At 37.6% G+C, this 20,816-nt stretch overlaps 1 protein-coding gene across 12 annotated transcripts in view; it reads right to left on the reverse strand.

The window, feature by feature from the left end:
- Positions 1–20,816, reverse strand: part of ELAVL2 (ELAV like RNA binding protein 2) — a 164,637-nt gene that overhangs the window by 46,372 nt on the left and 97,449 nt on the right. For 9 of the 12 annotated variants that reach the window (XM_086685411.1, XM_086685408.1, XM_086685412.1 and 6 more), the window contains one exon: positions 19,656–19,899. In XM_086685411.1, the coding sequence (XP_086541537.1) occupies positions 19,656–19,899 (244 nt within the window). The remainder of the gene's footprint in view (positions 1–19,655; positions 19,900–20,816) is intronic. The other 3 variants (XM_025912168.2, XM_086685415.1, XM_025912242.2) reach the window with 1 other exon arrangement.

Below are 20,816 nucleotides of genomic sequence, written 5' to 3' on the forward strand. Positions count from 1 at the left end.
CCTTTTAAATGAAATCTCAATTTTAAAAAATAATGTCACCTACAGTAATTTGATAGATTTACATAAATCTGTTTCACAAATCTGTAAGTATGAATTATGGGATGTCAGCATATAATTTTGTTGAAAGTGCTTTTTCACTAATATAATTAAGTCTGCCGAGACTATTCATGTACAAGTCAAATAAAATGCAGAGTGAATTCTGTAAAAACCTGGTAGTTGAATCAACAATAAAAGGTGACTACACTGATTGATGTGTATCTATTATTTCATTTAGAGCAGTAGCAATGTTTTATGAAATAAAAAAGGACAAAAGCAGCATGAATCTTTTCTAAACCTCACAGTTAGCAGAAACAGGTCACTATGGTCCTCTCTGACAAGCAAGACTATTTACAATCTAAGGTTAAATAATGCAATAGTTTAAAAAAAAAAAAAGGCAAATTGAAAAGATTCATTCTCCAAACACAGCCCCTATATAAAACTTCACCCTTTAATTTAAAAAAAAAAAAAAAAGGAAATAATTTGAATTAGGAAAACAAGTTAATTCTGGGCAAGGGAGGAGGTGTGGGGGCAGGGAGGGCGGGGAAGGATTTTTTTTTTTTTTTTTTAAAGACCCACCTACCCCTCCCTCCCCCAAACACACAATAAAGTTGCCAATGTGTTGTGTTTCTTCAGATGGACTTTCTGTTCTTGGGCATTGGTTATGTGTGTCTGTTCAGACAGGCTGTGCACTGCAACTCTGGCACCAAAGCAAGCAGCACCAGACTTTACAAAGGAGCTTTCTTAATATCTCAGATCTGATATGTAACAAAACCACGTGGACACCACACACATCAGGGTAAAGGTTTGAGAGGATCTTAGGAGAATGGAGGGATGCAACCCTTTCTAGTCACGTTTTTGCTCCAAATTTTAATTCCTGACTTGGCCTGAGTCTCCTCAGATACAGCATGCCAGATGCAGCAAGACCTTTCATTTAAACACTCAACTAACTCAGGTCAAATTAAACAGGTCCTCCTCACTGCCCTCTAATGAGGAAGATCAAATTGTGAGGCAGAGGACTAGTGAGATCCTATTACTACAGAACACACGCCAGCCTCCCTGAAAGCTCAGAGCATTTTTACCAGCTTCCCAAAGGACATTACCAGGGATTAGCACAAGGAAGGAGAATTCAACCTAGAAAGCTCACATAATACAGAAAACAGATGGCTCATTCGGAGACTTATCTTCCACCCAAATGCTAATAAAGCTGGCCTAAGACTAAAATGCCCCAATATTTTAAAATGGTTTTCTGGACTTCACAGATATGTTGAGATAAGACAGAAGAGTTTAAATTGTAACTTTTCTGCTGAAATCCAAGTTGTAAATAGTGACCATTTGGTAAATATTACCTAAGCAGCCTAATTCTAGAGGGAGCTGTTAACATCCCTAGCACCAAGGCATCTTCCTTTCAAGTTACTTTTAATGGCCATATCTGTCCTCTGATTATGCAACTGGTAGAGCTCTATTTTCCTATGGTTCCAATCCCAGTAATTATGAATCTGCTGGCAATGCAGCGTGACCTTGCTTAAGTTGGTGAAACCCTGGATTCTTAATACATCACAATTTCAGACAACGTTAAGAACTCCCACACGATTCAGTCTTAGGCTATCGAGAACAGCAACAGCATATTAAATTCTTGAGTACTGCACATGGGTACTAAGATGTCTTTCGTCCAAGACCAGGAAAATTAAGGAAATATGATCTTTATCCAAAGTGGGGAAAAGAAACTAATTGCTCTAGCATATACAACTTAGGATAAGATTTTACACTGGATGTTCCCCAACCAGAGACAGAGTGAGATATTGTAGCATCTCAACACCACAATTAAAACAAAAACCAGTTCTCATCACTTACTGACAGCAATTAGTTGCTGTCAAAGAAAAATCAGCAGTCCTACCTTAAATACTGGAGTGGCCCCTGGCCCCATGATGAGAACAAAAATGGAAAAAAAAAAAAAAAAAGAAAACCCTTTGAGCTAAGGCTCAGAAAAACTGAAAACTATTTTCAGTTTAAGATCTAGGTCTGCTGCCATATTCTCATTACTTTGTTAATTATAATTAACTCTGTACACATTTCTTGTAATTAATTTTGTACACACACAGAGGCCTGTGTTATTTGCTTTATCTTGTGCTTTCTTAAAAGGCAATGGCATTATCCAAGCAAATATCATCTGAGATGAGGGCAAAAGAACTATACATCACAAAATATTGCTGGGACAAAGAGAGAAACCAGTTAACAACAGCAGTAGTAAAAAGGGCATCTGCTATTGCTTGCACTACCAGCTGGTGTCAATCTACACACGTGCATACACACACACACACACACACACACACACACACACATACATACAGGTAAGCAGTCCATCAAAAAGCAGTACAGCTTCTTAATCTGTTTTTCTCTCTGTGTAAGACATTATTTTTTATTCTGATATTGCAAGGAAAAAATTTAAAGGTCCTAAAGCACTATAATTAACTCAGTGCCCTTTTTGAAACTGTGTCAAAGAATCTTGCAAATCACTATGGTGAGCTCCTGTTTTGTCCGGAACAAGGGGAAACATCAGTCTACAAATTCCACCACGTCCTCCTGATTAAAAAAGAAATCTTATTAGAGAAATATTTTCTTCTTGAACACATAATAATTTGTAAAATAAATAAATAAATATAAATAATAAATAAAATAAAATCTCTCATCCACAGTTAAAGGTTCACCAACCCAACCCTTCCCATTCGAAAAGCTAAGTCTATGGGAAAGTCTGCTCCTACTTCTCCATACTTGCTTTTATCTAAGCTTTCTAGAAGCAAATAGTACCACTGCCTAATTATAAACTGCCATCAACTTATTAGCCTTACATTATACATATTCATATTTAATTCTCACAATAAAGCTCTGTACAGGTACATCTGTACCAATTTTATGATTATAAATTTAGAGACCCAGAGATGCATATTAACTTGCTCAAAGGCACACAGCTAGCTGGTTGTTCAAAGCCAGGATTGACCTTTCTAAAGTCGGTCTTTCCAGCATACACTTAACCGCCTTTGGCCAAGTTTGGGAATAATACTGAAGCAGAGTGCTTTGCATTCAAAGTTCACAAGTTTTCAACTAGGATATTCAAAATCTCCAAATATACCTGCAATTTTTTTTTTGTTCTGTCATGTAATCAATTGACTAGAATTTCACCATTCTTTCTTAATCCATCAAGATTAAAAAGAAAAAAGAAAAAAGAAAACCCTTAGAAAAAAAGAAAAAGAAAAAAAAAGGAATGGCATCCTGCAGGTGCACAAACCATTTAAATCCTCAAAACAAATCCATCATTACAAAACAGATTAGAGATATCCACATTATAAAAAGATTCATTTAAAACAGGACTTGATTTGCATACTCTTTTTCCAGAAACTCAGAAAGCAATTCTTCTGGCTAAAGCCAAACATGTTTGCTACTGCCAAAATTGTCTCCCACACAAGACACTTCTCTCGTCAGCAGATTGCATTAAAATGCTTTTATACGCACAGTGTGGTTTCCTAGCTAAAGAAAAGCAGGTGGGATCAATGCCACATGCTCTCTGCCCTCTTAAGATCTTTGCTCAAAAATTTAAAGCAAGACAGTAAACAAGGGAGATGCAGGCACCTAGTGAACATGAACACCTAATGGTTAATCACGGAGTTTCAGGCTCAACGAGGACAAACTTGCAAAAGATATATTTAGTTGACTGAAACACAGAAGAAGCTAGGAGTTTCTTGACAGAGAAATTAAGGAAATAGGCATATGGAGAAGAGCTAATGTGTAGAGAACAGAGGAGATGGTTGATCCAACGGCACAATGACTGAACAGCACGTGGGGTATGTAGAGGTAAGGAAGCCGACTGAGAGCAGAGCTGCCCCACACGAACGTCAGTAGTGGTCATACTGCAGCACCCACCAAGCAAGGAGGGACAATTAAGAAAGAGGAGAGAGAAACTGAGAAATGTAGGGAGGTTAACTTTGGGAGCCTGGAACAATCAGGACCTACAGATCTAGGATCAAGACAAGTTTTTGACAGTCCAGAAAAGGGACGTGACCCAAATCCCTTTCAGTCAAATCCCCAGAGATCTCTAAAAAAACAAAAGTTACAGGATAAAAACCCACAACCTCTTTCAAAAGGCCCTAAAACTGCCCCAGTCTGAATCAGCTAACCTCCCATCTATTCCTTATTTTCCTATTCCACAAACCTTTTGCTCATGCTACCATTTTCTGAGCCTCTGCACCTATACTCCTACCGTAGAGAGTAAAGCATGATCAACCCCTGAGGTGCCTGGGTGGCTCAGTCGGTTAAGTGGCCAACTTCAGCTCAGGTCATATCTCACAGTTCATGAGTGCGAGCCCCACATCAGGCCCTGCTGCCATCAGCGCAGAGTCTTCTTCGTTTCAGATCCTCTGCCCCCCTTTCTCTCTGCCTCTCCCCTGCTTTTGTGCACTCTCTCTCAAAAATAAATAAATATTATGAAGGAGGAGGAGGAGGAGGAGGAGGGGGAGGAGGAGCATGATTACCCCATTCCAAGTTTCCTATCCTGAAAATTGAACTTTTGGACAAATTACTCTCTTCTTTCAGTGGGCATTCCATAATAAGGGCCAGAAATGGAATCAAAGGCAACTCCTCCTACTCAACAGCTCAGTACTTCTATGGCATAACTTCTCACCTTCATAAGAGTAACAAGAGACCAGGAACCTCCTGAACCTTAATACTCAGCGCTTAACACAGAGTACCAACCCAACAGCCTCTCCAGTATATTCGTTCACTATGCACCTAATAGATACGGAAAACCCCACCCACCAGAGAGCAAAACCAAACATGACTACCCAGGCAACTCTTAATAATTTTCTAAGACCTCTTCTACACAGCTGTAAAATATATATACCTGAATTCCACTCCCCCCAGTTTAGCTGCTCTTATGAATGGACAGAAAGTGTTACTAATTACCATAAATGAACACAAAAGTGTTAAACCTTATTTTGAAATTTTGTGCAGCTATCACAAGGTTATACATGACTTCTGAATGCATACACGCACATACCTAAGTCCTACACGTATAAACAGTAAAACAGAAAAAAAAGAGAAAGGGGATAAGGCTAGATCATTTAGAAGGGGACCCTGGATAGCATCACATCATCGGGGGGGGGGGAGTTTCAAATAAAGTAAAAACACAGATCATTTCACCTTATCTATATCATTGATCAAGTATCCACAATATATGTAACAAGGCTTTCACTCAGGGACAACTCTCCACTTTACTTCATTTTATTTCAAAAACAAAGACCATAATTAAATTAGAGATATTTTTAGCAAAGACAAAGGAAGTAAAATTCCAAAGGACATCCATTGTCCCCAACTGACACAAAGATTTAGGTATAAATAACATGTGATTTTCTTTCTCTTTGTACAGCACATTTTGTTTAGTTTATATTTAATAAAGGCAGGTTTTCAAGAGGATATGAGGAACATGTTTTTGTTTTTCCCTCTCCCTCTCATTTAAAATAGTCACATAAAAGCACTAATTTTTATACTTAGGAACCCCCAAACAGACCAATTGTGTTTGGTCAGGTTCAGATATAAATGCTGACTGTAAAGAAAACTTATTTAAATACTGCAAACACAGCTTCAAGGACCTCAAGAAAGCCCTCTCTGAAGCAGTAAGGAGAAAAGAATCCCAATACAACATAATCTATAGAGGAAGCCAGCAGTACAATGTCAAAGTTTAAAGGCTACAGATCAGATGGGAATGATGGCTACAAATTAAGTCAACGAGGTACCAGACAAAAATATCCATTTTGTTTTTGCTAAGGGACAGCTACGAAACAGCAAACCACTCTGACACCGTAGGGCAATTTGCCTGCCAATTAACAGATGGCTTCTAAAAAGAAATACAAATGGTCTGGCTCCCATGATTGCCACATTCATATCACACATAGCATCTCTGACAAAATAACCTAGTTTAAAAGTTGAAAAGAGGAACTATTGTAATCCTCCAAATTTAAAAGTCACATGAACACTTTACACGGCAAATGCTTAAAAGATTTTGTTTAGACAATGCCTCATTAGCACACAAAAGTGATGTGGTACTGTCCACATCAGCATCACAGTAAATGCACCACAATACTGACCTGGAGAAGCACAGAGGCTTCTCTCTCACCACTGACTAGAAAGTGCATTGAAATGAAATATCCAAGTCATATACTCCACAACTTAGTATATCTGACCATTGCTGCTAACTCTGGATACAATTTCCCCACGAAACAGGAAAAATCTAAACATGAAAATAATCTTCTTAGCTCACTGTCGTTTTATTGTCTCAAGTACCCATGAACCTGTAAGCAGGATGGTGGGGAAAAGAATTTTAGGGTACTTGGCTGGCCTGGTCAAAGGGCACGTGACTCTTGATCTCAGGGTCATGAGTTCAAGTCCCATGTTGAGTGCAGAGATTACTAAAAAAAATTAAAGAAATAAAAAGTACCTAAACTAATTCATTTTAAGGACTTTTAAAATGATGCTTTCTTTCATCTGCTATTACAGAAGTTACTTGAATACATATCTGAAGTTTGTTCACATATCGGAGGCTCATTCTTGGGGAAAATGCTGTGTTTTTATGGCACCAGATTAAATATTAAGCACCATCTGATGTGGGAAACAACTTCTACAGACAGAACTTATAGGCTATTTGGGTCACATCATACAGCAACTCTGTAAACCCATTCAAGAGAAGGGCAAAGACAAGTGGCAAAAGTTTTCTCATTCAGAAAAATCCATCTTTTTGCCAGAAAGTGTCCCCTGAAGAAAAAGTGGGCTAAGAGCGTAAGGCCTCCCTGCTAACTAAACCCTAAGATGTAGATGTGTTAAATGATACCTCATCCGTGAATAAAGCTGGGCTAAAGGGACTCTAATGTTCACCCCCTGTGATTCTACCATCCACCTTGCCCTTGTCAAGTTAAGTTACACAAATATATTCATACCAGAACATTCCAGTCAGTCATGTTAAAGAGCCTCCTACGCTGTAAAGTGCTATACAAAACGCCAGGTATTCAATTATAAGTACACCACTCAAATGAAGATTTCACTAAACACTAGTCTTTCAGCTCATTCCAATATTCAATAGCCTTTAGTGTTAAGGAGTTTTCTTAGGTGGTTGCTGACAATTTCTTCCTTGCTATTTATTAAAAAAAAGGAGGCGATTAAATAGTTATATATCATAAACTAATCTCTTTTATTTCAGTAAAACTTGAAAAATCTTATGCATTGTGCCAGATCACTTACTCAGTAGTCAAACCCTATCCCCAAACAAATCCATAAATTAAGGGCTTATACTAGTTGTCCTCATGAACACCAACATTATTAAGGTATTCCACTTATATCTAGATTACCAATGTTATCATCCTCAAGCCAGAATATTTCCTAGCAAGAAAACACAGGGACACATGGGTGGTTCAGTCACTTAAGTGTCTGACTTCAGCTCAGGTCATGATCTTGCAGTTCACCAAGTTCAAGTCCTGGGTCAGGCTCTGTGCTGATAGCTCAGAGCCTGAAGCACGTTTCAGATTCAGTGTCTCCTCTCTCTGCCCCTCCCCCGCTCACATTCTGTCTCCCTTTCAAAACTAAATAAACATTAAAAAATACACACACACACACACACACACACACAGATACGAATCTCTTTAACCCAAAACCTTCTATACTGTATCTGGGTTCTTGATCTCTGCTCTTCTCTAAAAGAATTACATCTGAGACTAAAAGGAAGTAGAACTTATACAGTGTTTAAAAAACTCTATCTTCTACACACAGTTGTAAGTTATAAAGGTGTAAAATCTACAGATACCTCTGAGATCAGCTGAGATTCAGATAAAGTTTGACTCTAAACAGCATTCTTCTAAAGAGAGAGAGAGGGACACATTCTTTTTCGTAAGCCTCCAGAATATGAAAGATTAAACACACGATTGAAAATTTCAATTATGCTATTCCATGCTACTTGCACATCTTCATTTTTAGCCCTTGCATTCTTAAAACATGGAAATTAACCCAGAATTTCTTTTCCTTCCCAGCAATTCTCAAGGCTTTTGATTGAATATCCAGAAACAAAAACTAAAGGTTAATCACAGTGATAACTACATTAGCTATCAAATCTTATCAAATGATTGCCCACCAATTTAAAATCTTACATTACAGTCAGACATAATGACTTGCCTCTTGCCCCAAGACCTTGGATTCCATTATTCCTCACAGAGCTAACCTGTCCCTTTGCTTCCATTCTGTCATTTTCATCTATGTTAAAACAGGTAAAGCAAAATTCCAAAGGAAACACAAAGTGACCAGGAGCTACATGAGACTATTACCGTCCCCAAAGCAACTGTTTTCTCTGAATGTAGAATCTACAGGCTAATGAAGGTGTAATTCAAAGGCTTTCCATATCATTTCCTAAAACCTAGTGATACCCTGGCCATGCCATCCCCCTCCCAAACTCCATGCCATGTTTCCACTTAAAGCTACTTGAACAGATATCCCATTGTAATCCTTTAAGCTTACATAAATATCTTAACAGGTTGCAGGGTGAGAACATAAAACCAACTGGATATTCTTTCAAACAATTACAGTTAACAATTCTGCATCAGTGACTAGTGAAAAAATAAAAGTAATATAAAAAAGAAAAAGATAAAAACAGTTATTTGATCTTTTCAAAGAAAACTGAAGACTGCCCCCAAACCATTGATACTGATGATATGTCCCACAGACTCCCTGGGAGAACTGATTTAACACACTATAACCAGCCTACTCAATACATTTTAAAGTAGATGAAAAGCAAACTATTAACTCCTTTCAGAGGTATGAAAAAAGCTCTCAGGAACCAGTACCAGGGTTAGGAAAAAGGATTCAGAAAACAGTGCCTTGGAGGCCACTGTGTTATTGACCCGGTGGCTCCTTAAGACTGGATTTAAAGCATCAAAATGTGGGGAAATAAAATTGTTCCCTCAGGCTCCAGTGACCTTGAATACAATGAAATGACTCAGGTTTGCCTGTTTACATGCTGCTGTGCCTCCTTTAAACCTTACTTTAAAAGGAGAATTTGACTTTCTCAGGATAAAGCCCAAAGGTCAAACAGGTTGTGGAGAGTCAAGGACATCACTGCAACTAGTCTACAAAGTAAAAAAAATAAATAAAGATATCTATCACCTCAAATGCAAAAATGCAAATTTCTGTTGAGCTGGACAGGAGGTTGGGGGTGGATTACAGGACTTGTGAGCCATATACACTCCCCCTTCAAAACCAAAGCATTATGTAGAAAACAGAGTTCCAACAAAAAGTACAATGATGAGAAAAGAACTCATTAAGAGCTAAAAATAAACTCTAATTCACAATATGCATACGGATTTAACAAAAAAAGGAAAACACGATGTAAAATTGCATCTGCTAAGTTAACTGTGCCCTCGTGGAAATCGCCACCCCCCTTACACAAACTGAAATCTGTAAAGTCTGTGGCGACTGAATAAAAGCAAGGCTTTAAATGTTTTCAATGAATATTCCAACAGAGAGAAAACAAAGAGATAGCAATTTTTTGTCTTAAAGTCCTCTGATCTGCTAACACTATAGGAATACTGGGTTTCTTAACATTCAAACATACAGGTCTCTGCAGTTCCCTACCTGAATGTCTTATTTTATGAAATCAGAGTATCTGGTAATAGTGTTTACAACTGATATTAAAGGGGTACTAATTTTAGGGAAGAAGATGTCCATAAAAGTGAAAATAAGGCTCAGTTACTTTTTATCTAACCAGTACCTCATGACTCAATTTAACAACTTGCTGACCTTCCACGCCAGTAAAAGACCACTGGGGAAGCTCAGCGAGAGTACCTTCATATTTTAAGTTAAGCTCATTCATTCTGAATAACACGCACACAATACCACACAGAGCAATAACTCCACACTCCATCACTCTAGTTCATGGAGACTGATGTAGTATCATGAATCCTCTTTCTGGGCTCCCAAGTCTTGCCTTGAACTTCCTTTTCCCACTTTGTCCCACCCCTAGAAAATCAATTATCTTGTTCAAATCAGTTCAAATTATCTTGTTCAAATCAGAAAGTGAAGAACAAGACATTAGCTTTGGATTCTTCTTCCCATGTGATGTCTGAGAAATCACAAGACTTCAGATCTCTCTGAAGATTTTTTTCAAAAATTGTTTTACCTAAGGAAAAGCAGTCTGCAACTGTCATATAAGTGAATGTGTATTAACTGGTAAGAAGGAGACAAGAGAAAGAGTATGCCTGTATGCTACCCACTCTATAAGAAACTCAACTTGAGGCAAATGGCTCACATAAGGCTACATTATGTGGCTAGACTAGTAAGTGGCTAGACTAGGATATGGACTCAGTGTACCGTGCTCTTTCTAAACTAACACTTCTAAAATAGCCTCATTAGGCCAACTCCCTAGCTGGGGAGTAGCAGGCATTTTGTTTCAATGTTAATCCTGAGAACTTGATCCCAAGCTAAGCAAATAACAACCCTAGTGTACATAGGGGTTTGGTAAATCCTATTACCACTGCATTCAAGTCCATTTCACAGGGAAAGATACAAAGGAAGGCAATGAACACAGTTCAAATTGAATACTTCCATCTTGCATCCCCCCGTGCCTCACCCCCCTCGTGAAGGAGGTATACAGCATAAGAATCTTTGCTCTTATTTGGAACAATGTAGAATGATCGCCCCTCAATGAACTAAATATGGTATACAACATAAGGTTGAGTAGTTGGATCACAAAAAGATCGTTTTAACTGAGATCTGTTTCTTCACAATACTTGGAAGAGCTGCCAATGCTGCTTTACAGCTTTAAAGCTCCTCAGAATACAGTTGATGACAGAAACCATCACCAATAAAAGGACATTCAAGGGTGTCAAAATATTGACACTGTAAAACTTTAAAAAGCGAAACCACGTTTTAAGGAGTAAAACATGCTAACTAAAGCCACTGCATCAAATCAAACGACACTCACAAGTAAAATGCCAGGAAATATTTTTTAAAGCTGACCTTTTTAGTTGAAAAGGCAAGTGCTGAGGGTTTCCACAGCTCTCAAAATTCAGTAGTAGCAATGCACTCCCCTGAGTCAATTAACTTAGAACAGGCTCAGAAGAAGTTGGCGAATTGTAAAGCACAGTTTTAGCTTCAATGACCAACTATTCTGTTCAGGAAATATTTAAAAAGAAATGTTCCAACAGGTGCAAAATAAAAATGCTTTGCTCTATTCATAATTTAGAAAGTTAAAAAAAAAAAAGGCTTTACAAAGGTAGTGCAATGGAGGATAGTGAAGTAAGAACCATGAAAAGAAAAACAGGTTTATTTTGTAGTATATCATAAAGGGAGTCAATTTCACACCGGAAGATAGACAGGATTTTAACATTGTATGGATTACAAAAGGAAGAAGAAATACTGTATCAGAATTTAAAAACAGCTCTTCTCCCATTGCGTTCACCATTTTCTTTCTCATCTATATTATCTGTCCATCACTAGTAGGACAGCCACTAAATAATAAATTGAAAGTGATTTCTATTCTATGCTACCAATCCCAATGCAGAAGTAAACAAAAACAAACAAACAAAAAGTGTGAAAAGATTTGCAATAGCAAATAGCACACAAGCATGCACACTTCGCTGAATTTGAAGGGGAGAACTCTTTTTATTTAAAAAAAAATTTTTTTTTTTAATGTTTTCTTTATTTTTGAGACAGAGAGAGACAGAGCATGAGCAGGGGAGGGGCAGAGAGAGAGGGAGACACAGAATCCGAAGCAGGCTCCAGGCTCTGAGCTGTCAGCACAGAGCCCAACGCAGGGCTCAAACTCAGGAACTGTGAGATCATGACCTGAGTGGAAGTCAGAGGCTTAACCGACTGAGCCACCCAGGCGCCCCCAAGGGGAGAACTCTTTACAGAAGAACTTCAACCACATTTTCTATTAATTTGAATGCATTAACAATGTTTGTGTTTTGTATCAAATTAATAAAGGAATCAAGTCAAAGGCACTAAACACATGCTCTTAATCTACTGACAAGACAAATATGATCATGATTCTAGAAGCCCCAATGAGGATATGGGTCAAGGAGGCATGGAATCGAAACTCCTAAGCCTCATTTGCACAACAGATTCAACCTCATTCTCCCAGTAAATATTCTTAAAAAGCTGCTGAAAAATGTGTAATCAGCTCTAGGGAGTTGATTCTAATGGAATCATTAGAATCATTTTCTTCTAATTCATTTTCTTCTAATGGAATAAAACAAAGTGACATAAATATCAACAACAAGAAAATCAGAGAAACTGAAATCTCAATGACTGAGAAGTTAATCAGCAATGATTTTGTTTCAAACTCTTCTATATCCTCACAACAGTTATCTTTTCTTCCCAGCAACTAGCCATTTCAGGTTGCACTACCATGGGACATCCCAAGAGCCTTTTCTGTTTAGGTTTGTTAACCAAGAGTTAATTTATTGTATGATAAGAGGGTCCTAGACGATATCACCCCAAATACACTAGTTTTGCCTAAGGAGTATTCCAAACAGAAGACAATTAAGAACCAACAGACACAGAAAAGAGTTCTCTACCCTATTCTTTTCTGCCTAAAAAGCAAATCACAAATTTCCCTTGGGCAGAGGTCCCCCTCCTCTGTGCCAGAAAGAGCAGAGAAACTTTCACCACCAGAGATGGAAATTTGGCACCAAAATGAGCAAACATACCTTGCTAAAATATAAAATAGCTCAATACCTTCTGTTAGTTTCCCCCTTGTAAATTCCTGGTCACTTCCTCACAATTTATCATGCCTCAGAACCCAAACCCCCTTTCCTTTGTTAAAATGGTATATAAGCCCTGAGTCTAACCACTTATTTTTCTTTTTTTGTGAATTCCAGTGCACGTATAATGCTAATAAAAATTGTGTGCCTCTTCTGTTAAATCTCTCCCCTCCCTGTTTCATTGAGATATAACTGACATAAAACACTGTATAATCTATCCTTTGTTAGGTTCAATCCCTGGGGGTCTGTGAATGTAACTAAGAGAACTAAGAAAAAGTTTCTCTTCCCTGATAATGGTAAAGAACCATATTTAATTTCCTAAATTTGATAAATTTTTAATTTCATAATCCTGAAATTCATCATCTACATTAATCAATGCTGACACAGAAATATGTTCTATAAAACACCTCCAGTTCAAGGTTTGAGTGGAAAAAAATGAACATAGAAGAATTTTAAAGTCTTTCCCCCCAAAACTTTAAAAAAGCTTCTACAGTAATAACATCAAATTTTTAAATGACTGATCAGCCATGACCATGGGAAAAGACAAAGGTGCAATTAAAAAATTAGGCTTAAATATATATTGATAAATATACATAAAGTTTCTTCAGCACCACCAAAAACAACAAAAAAATCACTTTATACAAATTTAGTCACTAAAATCTAAGAATATTCAAACGTATTGCATTCCATAGTTAATACTTTAGGGACCACCAAAGCATCTACCTTGTAGAGCCAAGTTCTCTTGTTTTGTGAAGACCTGAGCACACAACAGCCTTTCTGCTAAATCTCTAATTAAACAGTACCCAGAGTTTGCAAAGTGAGGTGTTTATTAAGCTACCACCAGCCAGCCACCCACTCTGCCCTCTTCAACTATCTGTCTGAAAGAATCAGAATTCTTAATCTCTTGATACTATTGACACTGAACAACTAACCTTAGGATTGTAACTGACACACACAACCACCTTTTCAAATTAATGTTCAGCAAAACAGCCTGAGGCTCACTCATCCTGATTGACTTCATCACAGTAATAAGTGCTATTAAATTTGAAGGCATGCATTAGAAAAATAAAATACCATTTATCTGTTTCAATTCTGAGAAGCTAAGACTGTACTTGTTTATGGAAAAAAAAAAAAAAAAAGGAGGGAGGGGCTCCTAGGTAGCTCAAGTCGGTTAAGCATTGGACTCGATTTCAGCTCATGTCAGGATCTCACAGTTCTTGAGTTTGAGCCCCGCTTCCAGGGGATTCTCCCCTGGATTTCTCTGCCTCTCCCCTGCTCGTACTCTCTCAAAATAAATAAATTAAAAAAATAAAATAAGGGGCGCCTGGGTGGCTCCGTTGGTTAAGCGTCCGACTTCAGCTCAGGTCATGATCTCACAGTCCGTGAGTTCGAGCCCCGCGTCTGGCTCTGTGCTGACGGCTCAGAGCCTGGATCCTGTTTCAGATTCTGTGTCTCCCTCTCTCTCTGCCCCTCCCCCATTCATGCTCTGTCTCTGTCTCAAAAATAAATAAATAAAAAAAAATTTTTTAAATAAAATAAAATAAAAACTGTCAGTTATTTGATAAACAACAAACAAATAGAGAAGGGAAGAATACAATGGCATTACAATGAAATTTGAAAAGCACATTATTTTGATAACAAAAACCACAATCAAAACTAACTTCAACGTTCTCAGGAAGCAACAGACATAACTCAAATCTGGCTAAGAACCTTCATGTTAAAAGAAAGATTTTACCACACAGGCCCTAAGGCGAAACAAGGTGGGAGGAGTCTGTGTTTCCACAGATGGCACTGCCTATTGAGAGGTAATCAATAGTGGCAAAGTTCCTCTTGGGTTACCTATAGTTTGTATATGTTTCTTTGGGCCTTTTTTTTTTTTTAATGTCTTTTTATTTGAGGGAGAGAGAGAGCACGTACGCATGTGAGAAAGAGAGGAGTGGGGGAGGGACAGCGAGAGAAGGAGACATAGAATCTGAGGCAGGCTCCAAGAACCGTGAGATCATGATCTGAGCCAAAGTGGGATGCTTAACTGACTGTGCCACCCAGGTGCCCCCCTTCAGGTCTTTGTTTTTCCTTTTTGTCTGAAAGATTCTAGTTCACAGCTGATGGGGTCGCCACAGGACCTACCTCAAACAATTCCTAGAATAAGAGTGAAGCCATCACACCAAGACAAAAAAGAGTACCACTCATGACCTGAGGTCTTCAACTAACTTCCCTCGCTCTTCTATTAGAAGAAAGGAAAAGTAACAATGACAGAACAAGCTCTCTTGGAATTCTGAAAAATAATTACACATGTACACACACCCTTTCAGGGACAGGTCAGGTGTTCAGTAAAGACACAGCCTAGTGACTTTGACATCTCTAGTACTGAATACTAGGAGTTAACGCATTAGAAACCAATGCTGGGGAGGGGGCAGCGCCTGAAACTTAGTTTACCACAGAATTAGGCACTGTGGTTGTAACAACTCTCCCATCTCCAGCCAGAGTTCAGATAAACCTGATTAATTCTGGTTCTATCTCCCTGAAAAATGTTCAGGAAAAGAACTGGGTAACTCCCAGATAAATGGAACATTCTGGGCCCTACACCACAAAGATTCTGATTCAGTAGGTCTGGGCATGGTCCAGGAAGCTGCGTTTCTAGTAGTCATCCCAACGGATTCCAATGCAGGTACTCTACTGACTACTTTAAAAGGCTGATTCCCAAAACTGCCTGCTTGCCCGTCAAAATCACCTGGGGAGATTTCTGACAAGATTCCCAAGGTCTCCAGAATCTCTATTTTTAAACACTCCCTCATAGGAGGATGTGCAGGCAGATTTAGCAATCACTGGGCTATAATATCCAAATTCAAAACTACAGATTACGAAGTTTCTAGAGAAGCATGGACATTCTTCATTTTATGTATCCCTCAGTCCTTTACTCTCAAAAATCTCTCCTTCCCCTTCTGAAGAGGACACATACACCAGAAGATGCCCCTTGGTGAATGCATACAAGTTAGAGGTCTCACTATAAATTCATCATTTTTCATGAGTTCTGGCCTCCAACAAAAGGCGAGGAGGAAATATCCCAGGAAAAAATAGAAAACCAGAATTCTGGTCCCTACTCTACTGCTTAATAGCCATGTGGTTTTGGACTAATTAGCCATTTAAACAAACCTGGGCTTCAGCTCACCTGTTATGTGAGGGAGCTGCCTAAGGTCACCTCAAGGACTTTTCTGATTCTAACATTCTATTACTTATTCCTTGCATCCTAAAATCTATTTCACTCCTCTAGAATGCAGCATCAGCAGGTGTCAAGGACTCTGAAGTGCATAAACTCAAAAGAGATGGACCGACATCAGCTAAACTATACAAGCAGCAGTGGCTTCTCATGACGAATGCCTAGAGACAGGAAATGGGATGAAGCATAAAGCTGGGCACAAAACCAAAGAAAGGGCCTGAAAAACAACATAATAAATAGAATGTAGGCCAAAAAGAAGATTACTATATTTACTACTGAAGAGGTTTCTCAATGTATTGCTCTAATCCTCATCCTATCAAAATAGTGACATTAATTTGCCAACACCAAAACAATCTAAAAATTATACACTCTTTTTTAGGACTTAGGAAAGAGGCACACACTTTCCTACTAGACTTTTTTTTTTTTTTTTTTACCTGAGATACAGTTTCCTAAAGTCAGCATTATTTAAATAAGGGAAGATTTAAGAAAAATGACAAAGAACAACTTAGATGTTTTTCCAAAAGAGTTATCTCATAGTTTTCTTACAACCCGAACAATTAATGCCCGCCTCTTACAAAAACAGAATACAAAGAGCTGGCCTGGCAGCTCCCGGGGAGGTAGGATAAATTGGATAATTAGACCCAGGAACTCAAATTTAACCCTAAAAATGTGTACTGAGAAACTAAAAAAATTGGCTAATGCTAAACACCACAGGGCAGAGTCCAAATCCTCACACATTCTTTCAATCTTTCTAGATGTATTAATAGTAGCTTCTTAGAAATATAGGCCCACTTTGTAAAGTACAACCACTCAAAATCCAGTTTTAGAAACCTACCATTTACTGGACTATTTTGTTCTATACAAATATTTACTAAGACACTCAGAATTAAAAACAACGTATCTGAGGTAATCTATGCTTGCAGCTAAATGAGTCAGACCCTTCCAAACACTGTTTTAACCCATACTAAGAAGATGTCAGTGGGCTAAGTCAAAACACGGCCACTAGAAGAGTTCCTTTGTGTTCTTACTTGCCTACTCAACTTTTTAATCCATTATACAGCTCATTACCATGGATGTTCATATTTGAAACCTGCACATACTTTACTGTTATCAACAGGTTACAGAGAAGTTTCAGACTGTCTGATAATTAAATGAAAGCTTTTATATGCTCAATGTAAATCTAGTATTAAGGAGATATCCCCTAAAACAAGTTCTGTGGTCAAATAAGGCCAGAAAACTAGTTTCTTTACTGCAGGATTTTAATATGTGGTTTGTAATATGCTGATGATCTGCAGTTTGGCTCTTAAATAGGAAACTATCAAGGGAAGCATTTCTCAAACTTGTCTGTCAATGGAACATTCGTTTTAAAGAACAAGTACGGCTGTGTCTCATGAAATGAAGTTTAGAAAACATCTTTTGACCCTCATGCTCACTATGGATTTTCCTGGGTACTCCATTTGCTTACCAGAGGTTTTAAACAGAAATTTTACCATGGTGGAAAACTTAATTGGCCCCATCTTACTGAAAAGACAGGAGGGTGTTGGTGAGGGGTCAAGGAATGGACAGCAAATACTAATGCACTTTGCCAGTATCTACCCATGTACTTCAGATCACCATGCACTACGGCTCTACCACCACTATTTATCACACTAAAGACAGGAAGGCAAAGGGTATAAAAACACACAATTCCAATTTATCCACCTGCACCATAAAACAGTTCTCGTAAAAGACTTCAGAAAGAATAACACAATTCAAGACTGACCAGAGATGAGAGATAAAGGTCTTTGAGATGTTTTCTGTAGTAGATGCCTAATACAAATGACGTAGGATTTGTTTCATACTTTCATAAACTCTCAGTATCATAACAAAAAATGCAACTTTTATATACCTATTTTTTGTTGTTGTTGGGTTTTTTGTTGTTGTTTTATTTTGTTTTGTTTTTTAACGGTTTTTTGTTGTTGTTTTTTGTTGTTGGGTTTTTTGTTGTTGTTGTTTTATTTTGTTTTGTTTTTTAACGGTAGGGATGGCTACTAAGCAATCAAACCAGAAATCACATCCTTGATGTCATGGCCTTTATGCCATTTAACACATAGTCATTTATGTCAAAGAGGTTGCAAAACTCACATATAAAGATACTGTTTTGCTAAAAAAGGTAGTAATAAAACTCAGTGTCAGGACAGACAAATCTAAGAGCCAGTTGTTCTATACTGTTTCCAACTTTTCAAAAACTGTTTCTTTATAAATTTCACATATGAGGCTCAGATGGATTTTGGAAAAAGAAATGGAAAAATACTATCCATTTGATTATCAGCATTCAAAAACAAAAAAACAAATCTTCCTGATGATATCGTGGTGAACAACTAAGTAATGTAATTAGTTAAAATAGAATTACTCTGTATGGACTGATGACAACCAGGTTTTACTTAAATAAGTTCTCTCTGTGAGCCTCAATTTGTATGTGAGACCAGGCCCAGATGACAGCTCTAAGAACTTACTCACCTTGGAGACAGTAAGCCCTGCTGTCTTGAAAAAAGAACAGCTAAAGGTACTAATTCAGACAAAGTAAAAACTGACCTCAGAAATTCCCTAGGTGTGACCCCTTTTCTCTGCCCTCTCCCTCATTTTACCAAGGGAGACCTGAGGCCAAGAGCTGACTTGTCCACAGTTACATGACTAAAGTTCAGACTCCCGGTCTAACTCTTCACACTGCCTATAGGTATTCTTTACCCATTTCAAATATTTAGTTTTATAGTAGGAGTTACAAGCCATGTAAAGCAATTTCATATACACCATCACCCAATTTTAACATGAGCATGAGAAAGCCTTTGTACACTTCACACATTTTCCATGTTTGAAAACAACTCCTGCCGGAAGCATTAACTCTTGTATCCCAAGAACATGTTCCTCATTTAGGTTTTGGCTTCTTCTAAGAGTTTAGTTGAATCTTACAAAATTCTAAGGATATTCTCTACTACCTAATATTCAAAATGTAGTATCAAAGGCCAAATTACCCATCCTTTAGTTTTTATCTTTAGGATAAGAGAAACACTCTTACACCACCTTTTCCTTTACTTATCAAGGAACAAAACATTAGATCCTACTGCACTCGAATTATATCAGTACAAATATTTATACATTGACAATGTGAACACTACCATTTACTCTGTCATATATATTATAAGCAGGACTATACAGACTTAAGGGAAAAGACATTTTAAGAGGTTTCTTCCTTCTTCCAAACAGAGTATTCTTCTTAGAACTCATTGTTAAAATGCTAAAACATATAAGCTCAGGAACTAAAACTAAAGGTCAACATGACACTTTCTGTCCCATACACACATTCTTAAAACAGTTTTCAAAGATGTTATTATACAGTACAGAGTATATGAAAGTCTAGTTATAACATATACTGCCCATAAAAAATATTTTATGCTTTAAAAGGAAAACAAAACTCTAAAACCAAAGTTTCAGGCTGCTGATGTAGTCAGTAACAGAGTATCTAGACGTGTAGAACTGCATCACTGAATGACCTGCTAGAAGAAAACCTATTATTTTCTCACACCTTGAAACATAATCCTTTAAAGGTGAGTAACCTATACAAAACTGCATACCTGTTATTTTGTCTCTTACAAGTTTACAGGACTCTATCTCACCGATGCTCCCAAAGAGACTCTTTAGTTCCTCCTGTGTCATGTTCTGAGGAAGGTAGTTGACTATTAAGTTGGTCTTGCTGTCCTCTGTGTTCCCAGAGTCAACCGGTGAGGAGCAGTTGTTGTTTATGGTGGTTGGACCATTGGCTGTGTTATTGCAAGTTGGCCCATTAGACAGTTGTGTTTCCATGGCAGCAATTACCTGCTAAAAACAGAGAAAATAAGAAATGTCAGAATTCATATTTCATAAACTATTAGAGATTCCAACCAAGAATGTAAATATGTGTCACTAAATACAAGTCGTTCTGCTGAAATTACAACAAAGCTTCAACAAAAAGTGCAACGCCTACACTAATTTCTACTTCATATATTAAGCTAGTCAATTTAAATTCACAATTATACTTTCACATACATATTCCATACATGCACATAAAAGCACAATTTAAATGTTAAACATTCTCTAGAACCACATTCTGGGTCTACTCATATACCCTTACTCACCTGCAATGTCCACATACTCGAGAAAATTTAGTACCAAAGGGCATGGAATTAAACCCTGACTATATAATACATACTACAAGACAGAAGTGTTTAACATGCTATCAGAAAAACAAACCAGAAAATGGTCTTCCTAACTTTGAAGAGATTTTCAAGTTAGCCTAAGAGTTTCAATATTCTAAAACTGACAGACATCTATTAACTTAAAATCAAGGAGTAAGAGTATTTTAAAAAATATAAATTTGTCAACATGTACTGTTTTGGTTACATATTGAAAATGTTTTTGATTGACAATATCTTATACCTCTTCTGTTGGTAAGAACTAAGAAAAATATCAGATGTTAAGTGTTAGGGCATGAAAAGGATTTGTAGGATAACTTGGAAAAGAAGCTAGGCATACTTAGTGTACCTTGTAGAATCTAACAAGCCATTCTTGTCAACCTTGGCAGCTAAAGATCACCAACAAGGCAACTGATCTACAGCATCAAAATAAAATCCCCAAACAATGCAGTATGGCATTCTGCCTCAACTGTGACTTTAAAAGGGAAAAAAACAAAAACCTATCCAGTCCACCAAAACAACAATATAAAGATTTCAACTTTTGCAAACAGACCAGCCCAAGGA

The sequence above is a fragment of the Puma concolor genome, chromosome D4, assembly GCF_028749965.1.
Source record: "Puma concolor isolate L17-30 chromosome D4, mPumCon1.1.hap2, whole genome shotgun sequence".
Lineage (NCBI taxonomy): Eukaryota > Metazoa > Chordata > Mammalia > Carnivora > Felidae > Puma > Puma concolor.